The sequence below is a fragment of the Danio rerio genome, chromosome 2, assembly GCF_052040795.2.
Source record: "Danio rerio strain M-AB ecotype USA chromosome 2, GRCz13ab, whole genome shotgun sequence".
Lineage (NCBI taxonomy): Eukaryota > Metazoa > Chordata > Actinopteri > Cypriniformes > Danionidae > Danio > Danio rerio.
In genome coordinates, this window is record NC_141022.1 from 22,970,817 (window position 1) to 22,992,298 (window position 21,482).

General features: G+C 35.2%; 2 protein-coding genes across 12 annotated transcripts; both read left to right on the forward strand.

Annotated features, from left to right (window-relative positions):
- Nucleotides 1-169: 169 nt before the first annotated feature.
- pimr54 (Pim proto-oncogene, serine/threonine kinase, related 54) lies at nucleotides 170-10,343 on the forward strand. 10 transcript variants are annotated; one of them, XR_015478405.1, is made up of 12 exons: nucleotides 679-1,095; nucleotides 1,397-1,597; nucleotides 1,706-1,788; nucleotides 1,903-1,953; nucleotides 2,020-2,392; nucleotides 2,518-2,697; nucleotides 2,776-2,871; nucleotides 2,964-3,159; nucleotides 5,220-5,362; nucleotides 5,443-5,508; nucleotides 5,856-5,972; nucleotides 7,255-7,528. XR_015478405.1 is itself a non-coding variant. In XM_087240677.1 (8 exons), the coding sequence occupies exons 1-7, from the start codon at nucleotides 1,071-1,073 to the stop codon at nucleotides 2,865-2,867; spliced, it is 1,005 nt and encodes a 334-aa protein (XP_087096803.1). In that variant the 5' UTR covers nucleotides 653-1,070; the 3' UTR covers nucleotides 2,868-2,871; nucleotides 2,964-3,321. The 10 variants fall into 10 exon arrangements, 2 of the variants coding, with proteins under 2 accessions (XP_087096803.1, XP_087096804.1); XR_015478406.1 differs by having other exon boundaries at nucleotides 5,903-5,972; nucleotides 7,255-7,523; XR_015478407.1 differs by lacking the exon at nucleotides 7,255-7,528 and having other exon boundaries at nucleotides 5,883-5,972.
- On the forward strand, nucleotides 8,201-19,769 carry rwdd3 (RWD domain containing 3). Of its 2 annotated transcripts, none has more exon segments than NM_200756.2 (6): nucleotides 8,201-8,294; nucleotides 10,247-10,488; nucleotides 13,058-13,399; nucleotides 13,401-13,528; nucleotides 15,676-15,791; nucleotides 15,919-19,769. In NM_200756.2, coding segments are annotated over 5 exon segments (783 nt in total). In that variant the 5' UTR covers nucleotides 8,201-8,294; nucleotides 10,247-10,403; the 3' UTR covers nucleotides 16,031-19,769.
- The last annotated feature ends 1,713 nt before the right edge of the window (nucleotides 19,770-21,482 follow it).

Sequence of the window (21,482 nt, forward strand, 5' to 3'; positions counted from 1 at the left end):
TTTTGATTATCAAAGTAATTAGGCTACGTCTTTTTTGCGTCAATTAGTTGACATTATTCATAGATATATATATATATATATATATATATATATATATATATATATATATATATATATATATATATATATATATATATATATATATATATATATATATATATATTGAGCCATCTGGGATAGATTGAGCATGGCTGTAATTAGCACTGCCAGACGGAATCTGCGGACGTTTTTTGCTGTTTCTGCTGAGAATTTTGGTAAAAATCTGCGGATTTTATGCGAAATTATTTTGGGAGTATCCAGCTGCTCATAACTAAAACCCTAATATATATATATAAAAAAGTAATAAATTACTGAATAAAAACTTAATAAATTCTGATTTACACATTTACTCAAGTAAATAAACAGAATTAATAATGGGCTAAAGATCTGCAGAAATCTGCGAAATTCTGCGGAAAATCTGCGGAAAATCTGCGCAATTCTGCGTCCGCAGATTCCGTGTGGGCCTAAATTAGATACCATTTTTAATAAATTATCATTCCTCAAAAGGAAAATCTTTGTGTTTGGCTGGTTAAAGGATAATTCTAATAAATGTATAAAATATCTGTTGATTATTTTATTCTTTATTTAATTTTGCTCAGGCGTGACGTCAGATTTCCACATGCGTGATTTTTCAAATTTGAGTTGCTATAGTAACGCGTGTTATTATATGACTCGATATAAAAACACTGAAAGCGCTGAAAATCTTGGTTGAGAGACGAGGCGAATTCAGAGACTTGCAGAGACTTTTGAGCTGAAACTGATTCTTCAAGAAGCCCTGAGGATTTCTGAGAGGAGACTTTCTTTCCAGGACGACATCGGAGGATATTTTCTTTGAAAAGAATATATAATTATTTTAATCGTTCAGATTACTTGTTAAGACGCTTATTTTATTGCTCTTTTGTCATTTCTGTTTTAGTTTGTGTATTTTTCTACTTGTTTGTTTGACATTTCAGTTGTCTTTTATTGATTTGTCATTATATTTTCTCTTGTTTGTATTTTCTCTTGTGGTGGAGTTTTGCAGGACGGTCTTCATGGCGCAAATGGCTGAAAGAGGAAGTGAGTGTTCTTCATTTGACATTTGTTTATTTTTGCTATGTTTATGTTGTGTTTTACTGTGTTTTAATAAATGAATATGAAGAAGATTGTGTAAATCAAGCCATATAATCTTAAAATATCCCCCTCTAACTAATAAATGATGTTTTATTTAATGAAGAAACAAACAGACTTATTGAGAAAGTATTTTATTCCTTGAATCAGTTGTAATGATTGTAATAATGCAGTGTGACCACTGACAGTGAGTGATGTTTTATTAATAATCAATAATCAGTGTTTGCTGTCTGTGATATTTCATCCTCAGGCCGCTCCAGATCCAGGAGTGCAGCTTTCACCCAGACAGCAGTTCAGGACACAGAGACACGGGACGCTTCTGGTGGGCTTCCTGGTTATTTGGCTCCTCTGTCCTCCCTGTTGGCCGATTCAGTGTCCACAGATCAGAGGAAGAGGAAGCAGCAAACGGCGTCCACCTCGTCTAGGAGACCTGCCAAACGCTCTCGCAGAGGTCAGCACAGGCTTATAGTGGAGACTCAGTTGTGAAATGATTGGTCATTAAAGAGACTCAACTCATGTTTTCTCTTCAACACATTTCTGCTGCTCTTCTGTGTTGCAGACCAATATGCCAAGGGCCCGTTGCTGGGACGAGGCGGATTCGGCTCTGTGTTTGCTGGGATCCGCAGGTCTGATGGACTGCCAGTAAGACTTTTCCTTCACTCCTTCATTCAGACAGGCTTTTGAAATGTTGATGTCAGTAAATGTCCCGTGTCCCGATCAGGCAGGGCTTATTTACTGTGCTTTATCTGTCTACAGGTGGCCATCAAGTACGTGTCTAAAGAGCCGACGGACACCAGACTGAAAGTTGTAAGTTGAGCGTGAATCTGTTGTGTTTGATTCAGTCCTGGATGTAACGAAGCATTTGTCCTGCAGGACGGTCAGGGTCGTCTGCCGCTGGAAGTGGCGTTGATGACCCGCGTCTCTTCAGCTCCTGTCTGCCCCAGTGTCCTGCAGCTGCTGGACTGGTTTGACCATCGCAGACGCTACGTCCTGATCCTGGAGCGTCCAGCTCCTTGCCAAGATCTCCAGAGTTTCTGTGAGGAGAACGGCTGTCTGGACGAGCCTCTGGCCAAGAAAGTGCTGGTGCAGCTGATCGCGGCGCTGAAACACTGCGAGAGCCGCCGCGTCCTGCACCGAGACGTCAAGCCAGAGAACCTGCTGATCTCCACAGACTCACACGACATCAAGCTGCTGGACTTCGGCTGTGGAGATCTGATGAAGGACTCGGCCTACAGATACTTTGCAGGTTGGTTTGTGTGACTGAAGGAAACGCTCTGAGGATGTTTGTGAACTTGCTGTGATTCTCCAAAAGGAGTTTGTGTGTACTGGAGCCTTTAGAGTGTGTGTTTGTGCTCTTCTTGTGTCTCTCAGGCACTCCAGCTTTTGCTCCTCCTGAGTGGTTTCGGCATCATCGCTATCATGCCTCTCCACTGACAGTCTGGTCCATCGGCGTGACTCTCTACAACATCCTGTGCGACTGTTTCCCCTTCAGAGGCGCACAGAGGGTCACGTCCAAAAGCAGACTACACTTCCCGAGGAAGCTGTCGACAGGTAAGAGATGAAGATGATGTGGTGAGCGAGCAGAAGTTTGTGCTTTTGTGGTTCTGAAGGCTGTGTTGTGTGGAACAGAGTGCCGTCAGCTGATTCGCTGGTGTCTCAGTGCAGCGCCAGCAGATCGGCCCAGTTTAGATGAGATTGAGCGCCACCCCTGGTTGCAGTGAACAGGTGGCCAGTGCCATTACACTTATTTGAATACCAGCAGTCGTGACTTTGCATTGTTAGAGTCAGTGTAGATAAATGCTTTCAATGATTTGTAGAGGGTGAGCAGGAGTGGCAGAGGAACTGCAGAGAACAGCTTCCTGATCCTGAGCTTCCTCTGCTGCGTCTGTGAGACTCTGTGTGGATGCTGGAGGAGCTGAAAATGCAGCGCCAGCTGAAACCAGAGCATCGACGACACACATCAGCCAGTCTAAAGCAGACAGATGTGGAGGATTTAGACCAGTTAGACAACAGGTCTACTATTAATGACCAGCACATTGTATATTTGCATATAGCAAAGCAGAGATTGGTACATGAAGACAGTTAAACCTGTACAGAATGATCTATTTCTTATAAATATCATGTATTTCTAACATGTCATCAATGTACAGAACACAAATAAACATTCTTTACATATTTGATGTGGCTTTGTTAGTAATTGAATAATTCATCACAGACAAAGCAGAATCACAGTGAAGAGATTCATCTCCAAGTTGTTTCTACAAAAAAGGCAAATAAAGCACTTAATCAGTTTCCAGTAGAAAACAATCATAAAGAAAATATTTAACATTTAGTTACACTAAGAACTGTGATCAGTGTATAAGCTGTTTAGAGGTATTTAGCTTATATTAAAGTACAGTCAGTGCTAACAGAGTATGATTTTCCTCAGCTCAATCAGCTTGCTTGGGTTTTCAGAATTGAATCTGGTGGAAATATTCTGTGTAGATCATTGGAGGAGATGAGAGAGTCAGATTATTAACTTTACTTCTGCTGTCTCAATATTACACTGTACAGTTTTATTTTATATGTGGTATGCCTAAAATATCAGGAAAGATTTAATATCTACATTTATCTTTTATAAGTGCAATTCCAGCATTGTGGATGTGACATTTGCTGTCAAAACTTAAAACATAAATACACAGAAAAAAAGTTAACATTACATTGAAACATTTATATTTTATTAAATATTTAATATTTGTTTATATTTATATTAACATTTTTAACATTTTAAATGAGGAAAATAAACATGTTTTATGGATGTGACCAAAAAGTTTGCGAGTTTACAGTATACAACTTACAGTTGAGGTCAGAATTATTAGCCCTCTTCTTTTCGTTTTGTAAATATTTTCCAAATTATGTTTAACAGAGTAGGGAAATTTTCACAGTATGTCTGATAATATTTTTTCTTCTGGAGAAAGTTTTATTTGTTTTATTTTGGCTAGAATAAAAGCAGTTTCTAATTTTTTATGAACTATTTTAAGGACAAAGCTATTAGCCCCTTTAAGCTATATATTTATTCGAAAGTTTACAGAACAAACCAGCATTATACAATAACTTGCTTAATTACTCTAACCTGCCTAATTAACCAAGTTAAGCCTTTAAATGTCACTTTAAGCTGTATAGAAGTGTCTTGAAAAGTTTCTAGTCAAATATTATTTACTGTCATCATGGTTAATATAAAATAAATCAGTTAATAAATAACAATAATAATAAAATGAGTTAATAAAACTATTATGTTTAGAAATGTTTTGAAAACATCTTCTCTCCATTTAACAGAAAAAGGGCTAATAATTCTGACTTCAATTGTACAGTGCAATAATGCTAATCAAAAGAATAAGAGTTGGCTCTTTATAGAACAAACATGATAGACATTTTTGAGTATTTTACAGCACTGTAAATCACAAGCCTACACAAAAAGGGTTTCGCTATTTTGGAGAAAACTTTTTTAGGGCAAGGTTGACATTTGCATGAAATTGCTCAAAATTTGGTTCCTTCAGATGATACTTTTAATTTTTCTTGATTTGTATAGTTTTCTATGCTGTGATGAACGGCCTCTTACGGTTTGAAAATCCAGGCTCAGATCATCAGTGTGTCTGAAATTAGAAAAAACAGCCAAACACCAGTCTGAATAAAAGCCCTTCTTGTGATTCATGTAGTACTCAATTCAATTCAATTAAATTCACTTTAATTACTCAGGTGGAGAGAATTCTTGAGTTCCTGAAAGAAAGAGATTTTGTATGATGAATCTTGATATGGAGTCACATCTTTACTGTTTCTGTCCAAAATGGTATTCTCATAACCTAGACTCATGAACTCAGGCTTGAAGTTGCTGACTCTTTGGTTCTTGTTGTTATTTGTTATTAGGTGTGGTTTAGTTTATTAAGGACACCAGTTTAACTAGTAATATCAAGTCTCAAACCACAAGTTTATTGCAAATATCACAGAATCTTGCACAATACATATCACAGAATATCTGCAGACTCTTACTGGAGAAGCCCATCAGCTTGACCAAGTCTGTCTGTGTTGATCTGCAGGTTCTCCAGTTTTATGTCTCGATGAAACACCCCACAATGGCAGCACAGATTGAGGGACACTGTTTCCTGCATGATACAACGTGCTCAGTTTTCCTTGATGGAGCCTCAGTGAGACACCTTAAAGTCAAATAAGTCTTGTCAAGGTGAGAGACGTTCAGGATTATGATGTACAGGTCAAGTTGCTCCAGTCAGTCCAGCAGCTGAGTAATATCTGTATCTCTAGGCAGGATTAAGACAAACTGCTAATGGAACGGGACCAGGCTAGAAGAAAGATCAGCGTTGGACCGAGGTGCTTTCGCAATAAAACTTGTTTATTTGCCTGTTTAAAACAAAGGAAAATGTATTAAACAATTGACAATAAGCAATCAAACATGTTACAATTATGTTCTCAATTTGTCAAGAGCAAATATATATATATATATATATATATATATATATATATATATATATATATATATATATATATATATATATATATATATATATATATATATATATAATGTAGAAAAATTAGAATTCCTCAAAGCCATCCTTCCCAAGAGTTTGCTTCATAGATGCAGCCATATAATCCCTCACCAAAGAATTTAAAAGCAGTTGACATGAGATGTGTGTAATGGCAGTGTGTTTAATGTTGAGGTTATGGCTGTAAACTCACCATAACAGACTGTACTGTGGTGGACCAGGAGGACTTCAAGACCTCTAGAGAGTTTCCTGAAGACCATGATCGTCTTCTAGAGCACATGAACTGTACTGGTGAGAATCAATGAAAAGCATGTTTCAGTCTGATGACTATTCACAATTATACATTGCACACTCTTATTATGTTGTTTGTTCAGTACTATAATATTTCTTTAAATGTTTTAAAACCATATCAGATTTTTATGGTATATTATGGAATGAAATATTGGTCAAATCTTTTTATTTTGTTTAAAATGTATATATGTTTTATTGATTGTGTTCGAATGAAAGGATACTTAGATAAAACTGAAAATGATGTAGGCTTTATTATGACATATCATACCATGCAGATCTACAGTAAATGTATCATTCAATAACAAATAGTCAATTTAAAAAACATTTCAGATCACAAACTGTCAGGTTTTATAAGAAAATGTATTTTCAAGATGATGTTTTATATTAAACATTATTTTTTTAGGCTATTATATGTATACAAATCTGAAATCTGAAATCCTTTGAGTCAACATACATGACAATTTCAAATTAATATCTGTTACTTATGTCCAAATCTCCACATTCAACCCTCATAAAATATTTTTGTTTCAGAAGAGTTCTTAATTTATGAAACATGTTTTTTTAAAGTTCCTCTTAAATAAGAAAACTCATGCTTGCTCATCATCATTTTCTCTCATCCTTCTGCAGTTTTAGCAAACAGGTGTTCCTACACTGCCTCCTGCTGGCAGGTATATAGTACAGCATATTCAGAACAAGCTTTTTTTAAACAAAAAATAAATAAACAAACAGATAAACAGCCTCAGGAACACACATATATATATATATATATATATATAGTCTTTTTTCTATAGTCTATATATAGTCTCTATAAGGCAAACATTGTAAAATAAAAATAATGTAAAATAAAAAACTGAACAAAAATATTTAGAAGATTAGTTTTAAACCACTTTTTTATTTCAATTTTAATTTTAGTTTAGTTTTTAGTTTAGTTTAGTTTTAGTTTAATTTTTGTTCAACATGTTTTGCTTTAAAGTAGTTTAAAATGTAAATATCATTTTCTCATCATTCACTCAGATTTAAATTAAAACTAAGAAAAACTGATTGAATAAATTTACAACTACTAAATTACAAACACAATTCAAGTTAAGTTCAAGATCAGGTTTGATTTATTTTAAGAGCACACTTAAGCACAGAACAGGGGCACAAATTGGTGAGAAAGTCATAATAAGAGATGAATGTTTCACAATTTGTAGGGTACATGTTCTGACTGCTTTTTCTTAATAAAGTGAAATTGTACTCAAATATTTGTAAAATTCATTCATTCAATTTCTTTTCCGCTTAGTCCCTTTATTAATCTGGGGTGGTGACAAGGGACTGAACCACCAACCTATCCAGCATACATTTTATGCAGTAGATGCCTTTCCAGCTGCAACCCATCTCTGGGAAACATCTATACACACTTTTTTTTAAATTACCCAATTCATCTGTACCACATGTTTTTGGACTTCTCGGGGAGACCGGAGCTCCCACACCAACACACGGAGAACGAGCAAACTCCTCACAGAATTGCCAACTGACCCAGCCTGGGCTCGAATCAGCAACCTTCATGCTGTGAGGCAATTGTGCTATCCACTGCACCACCGTGCAGCCCTGTAAAATTCCCAGTTATGAAAATACAATCTACAGAGAAAAAGAATTAGATTTAGAACAAAGCAGGCGTTTAAATCAGCTTAAATAATAATAATAATAATAATAATAATAATAGTGATAATAATAATAATAGCCTTTTTATGTTATATTTCGAAAGAAATTCTGTATTCCTAAAAAGTAGGTCTTGATTGTTGAAGAACGGGCTAACATTAAATATAAAAACCAGTCATCATACTGTAAATTAGAGATTTATTCTTAAATAAAATAATACTGTTCTCATATATAAGCTTAATAAATTAAAAAAGAATAAACGCAGAGAGACAAACAAATTCAGTACACTTAATCTTACTCAAAAGTAATACAAATATAACATTAAAACAGTAATCATTTAGTCCTATTTTATCATCTCAGCAACCCAATAAGATGTCATAACTCCGCTGCCCTGCACAGTTTATTTCTAAATCAACTTACCTGTAGATTTTAAACAAGCCTGAAGGACTTAATTATTTTGATCAGGTGTGTTTAATTTGAAACTAAACTCTGCAGAGCTGCGGCTCTCCAATAAGTGAGTTTGACGTGAAAATATACGTGAACACTGCAGTTGTTATTTTAAGGCGGAACTATTTTACCGAACTCTTGTTTCTACTCGAAATATATGACCGTGTCGTTCAATAACAAACCGGTGATATGTGGACGTTAGTATGAGAGCAAGTTAACGAATAACCCCACAGGGTAGTGTATGCAGCCCGGTGTTATTTAACATTATGATTAATGATATATTTGAAACGGTTGGACAAGATATAGGCAAGTCTTTATATGCAGATGACGGTGCTTTGTGGAAAAGGGGAAGAAACGTAGAGTATGTTAAAGAAAAAATGCAAAAAGCAGTTAATGAAGTGGAAAATTGGGTAAATAAATGGAGCTTTAAATTGTCTGTAGAAAAAAACAAAGTGATGTGTTTCTCAAAAAAAAGGAAATCCCCAAATATCACAATAAATCTATATGGGCAAGAGTTAGAGCAGGTTCAAGAAATCAGGTTCCTAGGAGTATGGATAGACTCAAAACTTACATTTACAACCCATATAAAGAAAATACAAGATAAATGCAAAAAACGATTAAATATTCTAAGATGTTTGGCAGGAGTAGAGTGGGGTGCTACCAGAAATGCATTAAAAAGAATATACTGTGCTATGATAAGGCCAATTTTAGATTATGGCAGTATAGTATATTGCTCAGCATCTAAATCTCAGCTACAAAAAATTAGTGTTATTCAAAATCAAGCATTAAGAATAGGAAGTGGAGCATTTCGAACATCGCCCATTCCAGCGATTCTGGAAATGGCAGAACAACCAATAAAGTATAGAACACTTAAGCTGAAAATGGCATATTGGAGCACTATAAGAGGGCATGCAGATACACACCCAGTAAAAGCAATAATCAAAAACTGTTGGGAACATGAATATAGCAAGAACAGGAGTTTCGGGTGGAATGCAGAATTGGAGGCCAGGAAATTAGGATTGGATCAAATAAAAATAGGACCTACATTAACTATACCAGATACACCTCATTGGATGTTTCAAGTGCCACAAGTTGATTTACAGATACACAGTATAATTAAGGATAAGAACAGGAGTCTGTCTAAAGATAATCTAGTAAGACGATATCTAAAACAAAAATATTTAAATTATACACAAATATATACAGATGGGTCTAAAAATCCAGACAATGGTTATACAGCAGCAGCTCTATATATTCCTAACAATAAACAAAATGTTTCAGTGAGGTTAAGTAATCATATATCAGTTTTCTCAACAGAATTAATGGCAATATCAATGGCAATACAGTGGGTGGAACAAAATCAGCTATCAAGAGTAGTGGTGTGCTCTGATTCATACTCAGCACTACATTGTTTGAATATGGGGACCTCAGAAACACGACAGGATCTACTAAATGAAATATTTCAAAACATAAATAAAATAAACCAAATAGGAGTAACAGTAGAATTTTTATGGATCCCTGCTCATGTAGGAGTAGAAGGAAATGAAATAGTAGATAAGATGGCAAAAACAGCATTGGGGAAAGATGAGGTGGATATTGAGATCCCGCTATCTAAAACAGAAATAAAATATATTATAAATAAATCAGTAAATAATCTTTGGCAAGAGGACTGGGATTCAGAATCAAAAGGAAGACATCTGTATAATATACAAAATAAAGTGGGGAAAGAAAGGAAAGTATATGGGAACAGGAAGGAAGACACAGTCATATCCAGACTTCGTATAGGTCATTCCAATTTAAACAGTTCACTATTCAAGATAGGGAAAAGGGAAACAGAATGCTGCAGACATTGTGGACAGATCGAAACCATAGAACATGTATTAATCAAGTGCACAAAATATAGAAGAGAGAGGGACCAGTTTAAAATAAAACTAAGAGATTTGGACATGACAGACATTACAATCACTAACATTTTTAAAAATGCTCAGAAAGAAACTAAGGTATATGATTATCTGCTAAAATTCTTGAGGAGTACAGGGTTGTTTTACAGGATTTAATCGGAAAGAATTATATTTTGGTTATTTAGTTAGTTTTATTTAGATTTTTATTATGAATATTGTTTATTATTATTAATATACTATGAAAGGGTTTAAAAAAGGTGTTTTTTTTTTTTTTTTTTTTTTTAGAGAATGTAGTAAGCCTTCCACTCATTGAAGTCTCACACTCCAACACAGTAGGTGGCGGTAATGCACCTCAAGCTGGTTTGCCACCCGCCATTAAACGAAAAAGAAGAAGAAGAAGAAGAAGAAGTTAACGAATAATGATACCTTTTACAGGAGGAAAATGTCAAAGGAAGCTTTTGATGAATTGTCTGTTTTATCCGCCATATATTGCGAGCAAGGCGAATTCGAAGTGCTGGAAGAGTCACGTGAGTTCAGCTTTATAAGTTTCTTATTAACGTTGAGTTTAACGTTACGCTTCTTAAACTATTTGCCACGATAAACAATATTTCCTGCGAAATACCACAGTTAATATGTATGTGTTGTTTTATATTTTCCATTGTTATTAAACAGTAATTCGTGTTAATAATTAACCATAACAAAAGTTTTACAGATGTAACGTTAATGTAATAACAAATGAACTGTAATTTGTAGCCCAAATTTACATAATTGTGAATTTTAAACCACTTTTACATAAAGCTACGTATTTGTAATATTTTAGATAAATTCCACAAAAAGCAAACATACTCACTTTTACATTGTAGTCGTTGTTTTGCTCAGTGTGAGTCTCTGATTGTAGTTTTTTTTATGTTATTTTTTTTTTTACAAATGTTTTCTGCACATATTACATATCACAGATTGTTTTAATATTCATGAGAATAAGGTGTTGTGGCGAGAATTGCACCTCTGCTGTAAAATGCATCCCCTCTGAAATGTGCATATTTTAACCTAAATTAATTGTAAAATTAATAATTAAGTTATGACAACTAATGACAGTGACTCTGTGTGGTGAGTTCCATGAATGAAGCCTTCACTTACTAAAGATATATATTTAAATAAATAAATACATAGTTTTAATATGAATACAATACTGATGAAATTAAGTAAAGTGAATTGTTTAATGTGTGGTTTAGTTGAAAACGACGACTATTTTATGTTTTTTGTTTGTTTAAAACCCACCAAAAAGCCTAATATTAGACTAACAAGATTATTACACTCATTACATCAGTATACTATATTTTATTTTGCATTCATTTGTAAACCTAGTGCATTTCACCCCTTGTTCTTGCTTTAACCATCAAAATAATAATCATATTAGGCTACATTTTAATCAGTTAAAGCCTTTGATTTTTGTTTTAAATGTAGACTGAGAATGCTAATGAAAGTCTATGAAACTGCATTTTACGGCAGAAGTGCACAGCAAAGGTCTTGATAACAGCATATACTGTATCTCTCATTTATATTACTTAACTATAAATCAGTTCTATTTACTTTCAAATGATAAGTCTTCTCACTAATTCTTGAAGCATGAGAAAAACATGTCCCATTGCTTGTCATTTAAAATAAGCTTGAAAATTAAAATGTTTTCAACTGTAAAAGTTATGAGGGTTTAATAATGGAATTAGGGTTGCACAATACTGGAAAAATCCGATATTTTGATATTTTTCTGCGATAAGTCTTGCAATTTAAATACAGTTTCATGAGTTTGAATAGCTCTATTTGATGGTTTTCTGGGGAGTCTGACAGTATTCAGCTACAGAAATTAAAGAATCGCAATAAATAATTTGTTGTCTTGCTTCTAGTCATAATATCTTCAAATTCTTATATATTGTACAAATATTGTTTTGTTTTTAATTTCAGAAGAAATACGTGAAAATTAAGCGTTTTGCCTTAAAACAAGCTATATTATCTGCAAGTGGAATAAGTAAAATAATCTTGTTTTTGCTTTAAAATGTAGATATTTGGACTAGAAACAAGACAAAACTTTTTGCATAAAATGTATATATTCCGCATAAATAAAAGAATTAAATACAATTCTGTGACTCCTTGTCAACTGTAATTCAGACTTAACATAACATATCTTGCGATGTGCTGTGACTATTGCGGATGCACACATTGTTATATCAATGCTAAAAGAAATGCAGAAGTTTAAATTCCATTAGACAACATTTTTATAAGGAGAGTACTTTGATGGACATTTTTAAAAACGTACCACCTGGAAGAGTTAAAATTTTTTTTAACAAAAATAGAGCTGAAAAATCATATTTAACTTTAAATACATTTTTGTGTGAATTCTATCTATTTCTATTTTATACATCTTTCTAAGTAACTTTTTTAGTGTAATACGAATTAGTTTTTTTTATCATGTATTATTTAATGTTTATCCACGAAATAGCCATAAGTTGCTGATGTGGCAATAAATATGTAATAAATAAAATATCAATGCTAAAACAACCTGTCTGTCTGTCTGTCTGTCTGTCTGTCTTTCTATCCTATGGCACTTTCCATCTTCATCAGTGTGTTCACAGATAGGGATTCAGTTTTTCTTATGCAATTAAAGGACACAAATATTACTTTAACAACGAAAAAAAAAAACTAATGTTGTTTTCAATTGGCATTTGCATGTTTTATAAGATTTCAAAGTTGTTCCCTTTTTTGTCAACACTGTCAGACATTTATTAAAAAATATTAAATAATCCAAAGCCAAGGGCAGCTGTTACATCAATGTAAGAAAGCTTCTACTAAGTTTTATAGAATAATTTAAATACAGATGATCATGTGTGACTCTCTGTATATAATCCTCAGTATTTAAAATGTTATTGTTTCACAAATGTATTTAAATTATATTTATATTTATTTAATTATATAAATGTAATAATCCGTTTACATTTATTTGTAGATCATAGTCTGTTCATCTGGATACACAGAATCGTTTTAACCCAATAATGGATGTTCCTGATCTGTTTAAATCTCCTATCTTGTTATGTTTTAATGCAGCTGAAAAAGGAGTTGTGTTCCGCGTACACACGCTAATAGACAACAACGAGAAGACATCGCTAGACATCATTTTCCACATCTCTCCTGAATACCCCAACACTCCTCCAGATATCAGCATCAGTTCCAACCACTTATCAAGGAGACAGTGTCATGACCTGAGACGCAGTTTACTGGACACAGCACAGTCACTTCCAGCAGAACCCATGGTCCATGGTTTAATGCTGTGGCTTCAGGAAAATTTCTCTGACTTAATCAAAACATCAAGCTGCCATTCAGCCGAGGTCAGACCAGAGACTACGGAGGAAACCTGGACCGCTTTACTACATTTAGATCCAACATGATCACATGAGATCCAAAGCAAAGTACATCAAACTGATCGAAAAATGGACTTTAGAGCTGCGCCTCACCGGGAGACTCTTCACAGGGAAGCTGATATTGATTCTGCTGCAGGGAACAAAGGAAAATATTAAAGTACGAGTCTAATATCATATGGAACATCTGTGTGAGAAATATGTGAAGTCCATACACTACAAATTCTTTACATCCATCCAATTAAAAAAATAGGAGAATGGTTAGCATGCCAATTTTATCACTTGATCCAATGAAAATAAATAACTTGCATTAAATAATCTTTTCTAAGTATATGTAAACAATTTTATATAACTTCTTGAACAAACCATGTGTCTTGTTGAAGAAAGTCAGTAAATTATGTTTTTGATCTAAACAAAAAGATATAAATATAATCAAAACTAAAAATATTATGTAAATGGTCGAGGCAGTGGCGCAGTAGGTAGTGCTGTCGCCTCACAGCAAGAAGGTCGCCGGTTCTTGCCTCGGTTTAGTTGGCGTTTCTGTGTGGAGTTTGCATGTTCTCTCTGCCCTCGAGTGAGTTTCCTCTGGGTGCTCCGGTTTCCACCACAGTCCAAAGACATGTGGTACAGGTGAATAGGGTAAGCTAAATTGTCTGTTGTGTGTGTGTGTGTGTGTGTGTGTGTGTGTGTGTGTGTGGATGTTTCCCAGAGATGGGTTGCGGCTGGAAGGGCATACGCTGCCTAAAAACTTGCTGGATAAGTTGGCGGTTCATTCCACTGTGGCGACCCTGGATTAATAAAGGGATTAAGCCTACAAGAAAATGAATGAATATATGTAAATATTATCCAAAGGATGTTTAACAGAGCAAGGAATTTTTCACAGTATGTCTGATAATATTTTTTCTTCTGGAGAAAGTTTTTTTTGTTTTATTTTGGCTAGAATAAAAGCAGTTTTTAATTTCTTAAACATCATTTTAAGGTCAATCTTATTAGCCTCTTTAAGCTTTGTATTTTTTCAATAATCTACAGAATAAATCATCATTATACAATAACTTGCCTAATTCCCCTAACCTGCCTAGTTAACCTAATTAACCTAGTTAAGCCTTTAAATGTCACTTTAAGCTGTAAGTGTCTTGAAAAAAATCTAGTCACATATTAATTACTGGCAAAGATAAAAGAAATCAGTTATTAGACATGAGTTATTAAAACTATTATGTTAAGAAACGTTTTAAAAAAACCTGCTCTCCGTTAAACAGAAATTGATGAAAAAAACAAACAGGGGGCTAATAATTCAGGGAGCCTAATAATTCTGACTTCAACTGTATATGTTATATTAATTTTTTTTCAGGTCTTGAAAGCTATTGTAACAGACATTGAAAGCTTTATTAAGCTCTATATGTGTAAAAAACACAAATACAGTACAGCACACGCCAGATAGGCAGTTTAATGTTTTTATTGATGCCAACTTGTAGCAAAAACAACAGGACTCAAACAAGTTATTTGCTGAAAACGTCAATAGATGACAATTGATACTGAACATGGATAAATGAAACAAAACAAAACAAAAAACAGAAACAGTTACAATAAAGATGAAGGCCCTTCACTGTCCCTTATGGTGCCTTTCATGAGTTCACACTTACCGATCTTTGACTGAATAGAATATGCATATTTGGCGTGTTGTCTGGGGAAAGGACTCCATGCTTGGAAAGACACCCTAAATCATGTTGTTCCTCTTGTCAGGATAAAGAGAGAGATCAGAGTGAAGTATCTAGCCCAATTTAACCTCCAATTTATGTAGGAATCGGGTTTAAAGGTGTGAAGTTGGGTTGGTGGATGGAGGAATAATGAGTTAGCCTTGTCAAAAATGTCCCCAAAATTTGTTGATAAAATATCACTTACGACAACTGCCATTTTCTCGCTGCAGATGATGAGGTTATTAGATTGCACAGCATTTAAAAACAAAGTTACTATGTTATGTAAAATTAAATTACATTTTTTTACTCTCACATGTTTATGTAAAATGTTTTAGCAAATATAGACTGAATGGGATAGTTATTGCAAATTTTTTAGTTGAATCAAATTAACTTTTGTACTCATCTACTTACACCAATCAAACCAACTAACATATTAAGTTAAAACCTTATTAACTTATTAAAGGAAGTTATAGCAACGTAAAAATAGTAGTTGTCTTGAGTTTTTGTCATTATATATTTTTTTATAGTGCGTGTTAAATAAGAATAAGTGAAATATAATTTTTAGTTTCATTTATGTATGCAAGAACACTCATGCTAAACCTGCTCTTTATAGCAATATATCCACCTTCTGAAGAGTGTGAAAGTGGATGTGGATTCTTCTGGGAAGCGCTGTAAGGAGAAGATGATGAGTGTCCTGTGTGAGATTCCAAAACCAGAGGACAAGATAATGTAAGCAAATACTGTGCAAGCTTTCAATAGCTCTTTTTTACCTTTAATGATGCATTCTGTAATACAGTATGTTCACTCTACTACACATTTCACAGCTAGCCCTGTCATTTTCCTTATCTTCTTTTAGGATGACTACGTTTGAAGTAAAAGACATTTTATCGCTTGATGACCTCAGAAGGGAGTTTGATCTCATTGGACTAAATGAGCTTTATCATCAGTTTGTGTCTTCACTCACCTGATTGGACAGCTGCTGTTTAAATCCCTCTCCCCTCCTCTGAAGTACTGTTCACAACTTTTTTAACTGCAAATAGAAAACATAAAATGCAATTTAATTAAAGGGGTGTTCCACACTGTATTTTTAAGGGTTGGTTGTGTTTATAAGATGCAACGCAGTGTGTGCTTATGCTTCATTTGTAGAAAATCACGATATTTGTTCATTTATCTTACTTTAATTATATACAGCCACTCAGCTATCATGAAAACCACTGTCATATTTCCTAGTTCCTCCGAAAGGCCCGCCCTAAAAAGGCTCTGATTGGTCAGCTAACATAATGTGCTGTGATTCGCGGATCGGCTTCACATCACCAAGAAAAGTGTCACGCGCCTACAAGCAGATCAGCATGTCACAATAAGTTTGATATCCACTGACATGTATTGTCAAATAACTGAATATTATTTATTGTGGCAATACATACTAAAGGTATAACTACGAATAAATAAAATAAATGCTTTTAATTTAAAGTGGAGTAGTCCAGCATATAAAGTAACTTGCGATGCAATAAATCATGTTAACAGCTGCATAATGATTAAATATTGTTTGCGTGTGTTGATTAGAGTCATTAAGCCCCGCGACACAGGTCACTACACATATCACTATGGAGTGACACATGACGGTGAAAACTGCACATGCTGTTGCACTGTTACATCCGCAAAGATGACAAATAATGTACTAGAAGTTTTTTATACTTTTATTGTTGTCCTTCACTGTCCTGTTCCACAACTCTTACATTAATTGTATAATGAACACATTACTCTAATTAAACTTAAGATAATGATCAACTAAATATGCAACAGTCAATACACTCAGTGGCATTTGTACGTCAGATGCTGTGTCACTTCATGTTAAAACTGCTGCTGCTTTTGCACTGTGTAAACATTTTGTCAGAGTAGCTGTTAACCGTATTAGAGCCTGCGTCAGACAGAAAATGAAGAGCACAGAGCTGAACCTCAGTCTGCTCTCTAAAATAAAGTCTGACAAGTCTTTCACAAATATTCTGGTTATAAGCATGTGTAAGTAATGTGAAACGTTCACAGATCTTTTGTAAGTTTATTATTTGAGATGTAAAAGTGCAGGGAAAGCGTCTGCATAGAGAGACACTGCAGCGCTGCTGAAGATTGTGGGTGTTTACAGCGGCTTGACACATAAATATGAATTTGTAGCTAAATTGTTAGCGGTGCTAAACAGCATTTTTCCTTGTTTACTGTAATAAAGTTTACGGCCCTTTGGCCGCCGGGAAGAAGGAGGCGGAGAACCGACGTAGTTTAAAATATTTATTTATAATAAACCAAAACAAACGGACGGCAGAACTGAAAGCAAAAGTAAAATACCCGGGCCTGGTCCTCTCTCGTCTTCCTCTGCCATAGTTCCTCCTTTTATGGTCCAGAGCTCCTTCCGTGGGATCCGAGGCAGGTGCCACCGCAGGTGTATCCACTTATGTGGTGGCCTCACTCCGTTCCAACGGCTCTCGGCCACGCCTCCTCGCCACATTTACATCCTGTTTAAATCCACGCTACAACATACTGTTAATGCTAGACACTGTGCATGTTGTTGATCAATTTTAACAAAGAAAAACACTTGCAGGTTGTGACTCACAATCCACAGCTTCTTCTTTTATGGTTGAAGCTGCTGCTTCTGTGAGGTGTTTTTAACCAAATCCAGTACTGAACTGGGAGAGATTCTGGAAGCTGTTCTTTGTCAAATGCTAGCTATATCTTTTTTATTATTCTCCGAAACATAATTAAAAGGAAATTTTAAGCATTTCTCTCTTTGTGTCGTGCCCTTTGGAATCCCAAAAACAGAAACCGAACAAGCTCTGTGGAAAGAGCAGCGTTTGGACAGCATTTTAGCTTTCTCTGCTATAACATTACAGCGCATCTGGCCACACAGGGTGTGTGCATGTGGTGAATGCGCATAACCTGAAGCCTCTGTGATCTTACTTGCCCAGATGTATTTTTTTGTAGTCCCCAAATTTCGTTTGCTGTCGGCTTTGCTAAGCTAACTCTGTAAATGCCAATGTCTCTCTTTGCTTTGAACTTTGAGCGTATTACATTCAGAGATGTTGTTTATGTTCACACAGCAAAATTACACATCAACTAAAGTTTAAAATAGGATATCGTAGTGGACCACCACTTTAAAACAAGATATCTCTGTCCTAGATCTAAAATACAGGACATTACTTCATAAAATCTCTAGGAGTCTCAAGGAGTATATTTGATGCAGTTTTTTAGTAATCTATTTTTAATTTTAGTAATTTGAACAAATTAAAAAGAATGTGCTCTGAATTTGTAAACATAAAATCAAAAAAGTTTTGAAATCAACTGTACGATAAAACTATTGTCATCTCCTAAGTTTAGCACAATCGCATTAGTAGTAGAAGCGAGATGGGCCAGTTGGCATGTCTCTGTGGATTGCATGTTCTCTCCGTGTTGTCGTGGGTTTCTTCTGGGTGCTCCGGTTTCCCCCACAGTCCAAAGACATGCGGTACAGGTGAATGGAATAAGCTAGAAGTGTTGTATGTGTGTGAATGTGTGGGTTCATTCGGCTGTGGCAACACCTGATGAATAAAGGGACTAAGCTAAAGGAAAATGAATGAAGTTCTACACAGCTGCTACACCCTAATTCATTCATTAATTTTCTTTCGGCTTAGTCCCTTTATTTATCAGGGGTTGTCACAGCGCAATGAACCGCTAACTTATCCAACATGTGTTTTACACAGCGGGTGTCTTTCCAGCTGTAACCCAGCACTGGGAAACATCCATACCCACTTAATACCCACACACATACACTATGGCCAATTTTGTTTATTCAGCTTGGACTGTGGGGGAAACCAGAGTACTCGAAGAAAACTGAACACGAACATGGGGAGAACATGCAAACTCCACACAGAAATGTTAACTGACCCAGCCGGGACTCAAACCATCGACCTTCTTGCTGTGAGGCAACAGTGCTAACTACTGCTAAATCACATTATTTATTTGACAGCTAATTTTATGATCCAATACTACATCAAGAAACTTAATTGGATATACTCTTTCTATTACTTCATTATCAATTTTTAAATCTATATTAAGACTACTTTTTAATTTCCCAAATAACATAACCTTTGTTTTACTTATATTTAATGACAGTTTGTTTACGTCAAACCACAATTTAAATTTATTAATTTCTGTTTTAATCAACTCTATAAGTGTTGGTAAATTATCCCCAGAGCAAAAGATACTTGTATCATCCGCAAATAATATAAACTTAAACAACTCTGATATTTTACACGTATCATTCATGCAATTTATAAACTATTATATACTATTTTGGCAGTTGTTGTAATCCATGAATTTTGGATAAGCTACAAGCTAATCCAGCTAAAATAGTAGTTAAAATGTCACTAAAATACAGTATTTAAATCTCATAGTTTAATCTCATAGAAAATGAGGCATATAACTGCAGAAAGGTCCACTTTTTGAGAAAGCTCTATCACCAGGCTGGCTAAAGGCTTGTATATGTATGGTGGTCTCAGATTTTAGAGGGTGATTTTACTTGCAATGACAGACTCAAAGCTCTAGAGGGCAAAAACAAGCCATGGTTACTGCTAAAAATCAATGATCTTACCTGCTCCTCGCTAAGAACAAACAGTTTTCCTCTTTCTGAGAACAGAACTCAGTTTGTTTCCTTAATGCAATTAAAATAAAGTAAATCTGGCTGAGCTCTTGATGTGAAGATGCTCTTTAAATTAAACTTGTAAATTTTATTTGGCACTCACGCTGACCTTAAAGACATCTTTTCTACTTCAAACAAATTAAGACTCCTTTTTAAAATCCACGGTTATTTATTTTTTTTTGCAGGTTATTAAACACTTTGTTTTATATAAGGTTTTTTTCTCGACATCAACTTTAATTAGGCGAAAGGTATGAAGCAGTTCTGTTTTTAGCTCAGTGTTTCATACACCCACATGCACACGTTGTATAGCTGGCTGTCATCTTCTGTTTATCTTATACACATCGCGGAGACAGCTGCTGCCTAGGCGGGTCCAGGAGCAATTGACATGAAATTACTTTTTTTAAACATAATTAACAAGGCTTAATGAAAATCACCTCCTCGCCCTTTACAATGATCCACTCTGAACTATAAATTCACCTTGCCTGACCTTTTCCCTGACATGTTCTTACAAAACAACACTGCTTGTTAAATGTCATCCACTCAGTGGCATTTACTTGTATAAAACAGGGCTTTGATCCAGAGGAGAAGCACACTTTCCTACCTTTCCTGGGCCACCCCGGCGACCCCATGCGCCTGTTACCTGTTGAATATTTTAATTACGGCCCATTAAAATGTACAAAGGTTACGTTGAACTTAAAATTTATTGGCCAAATGACATTTTAATTTGCCAAATTAACGCTACATCTATGACTTTTGTTCCTAGCTTTTTCTGATCCCACTAAAAGCATCAATTTGGAATTCTATCCGACTGCTAATGATTGGTTACATCAATGCAGAAGCACGACTAATGTGAACCGCTGCAGCCCACTGTGTCCAACTCTATCCAGGTCAGTATTGTATGAACTCTTTCACAAGAAACCCGATGCCACCAAAACCTTACAATTAACCTAAAAAGTGGAGCAACAGAATTGTGAGAAATTCACTTTTATAAGATGTTTGAACAAAGATGTGGGTGTAAACCATCAGCCCATAATGATGAAAGTCTTTCTAAACAGACGGTTTCAGATTTTCCCTTTACTTTTTTGTAAGAGTATACTTTGAAATGCAAAATCTGTTACTTGAGAAGTACATTATTGTACATATTAGTACCAAAAGAATCCCATTTGTACCTTGAAAGAAAATAATAGGAGCTAAAGAGTCTATAATGTACCTTATAAGCAGGGGCAGAGTGGGACTAAAAATCAGCCCTGGCACTGTAGCCACACTAGCCCACATTACCACACCGACACAGCCCCATCCACCGACACGCACATTCACTACTTATATTGGTGTACAGATGGTGAAATATTTTAAGCAGTACCATATTTTACACAGCGGATGTCCTCCAAGCTGCTACCCATCATTGGGATACCCCTATACACACAGATTCAAATACATGCACTACAGACAATTAGGCCTACCCAATTCACCTAGAGAACATGTGTTTGGACTTGTGAGGGAAACCGGGAGGAAACCCACATGAACATCCAAACTCCACACAGAAACACCAACTGACCCAGCCGAGGTTTGAACCATCGACCTTCTTGCTGTCGACATTGTCCTTTCGAGACTATTTCAGTTAATTTTATGCATTTGGCAGGGTTTGAAAGCAATTTTTGTCTTTCTCTGGGGTCTTCGGCACCGCCTTTCCTTTTTTTACGGTCCATCTCTGACAATTAGCTTGTGTTGCACTTACTGTTTGTTTGACGTTCTTGCCA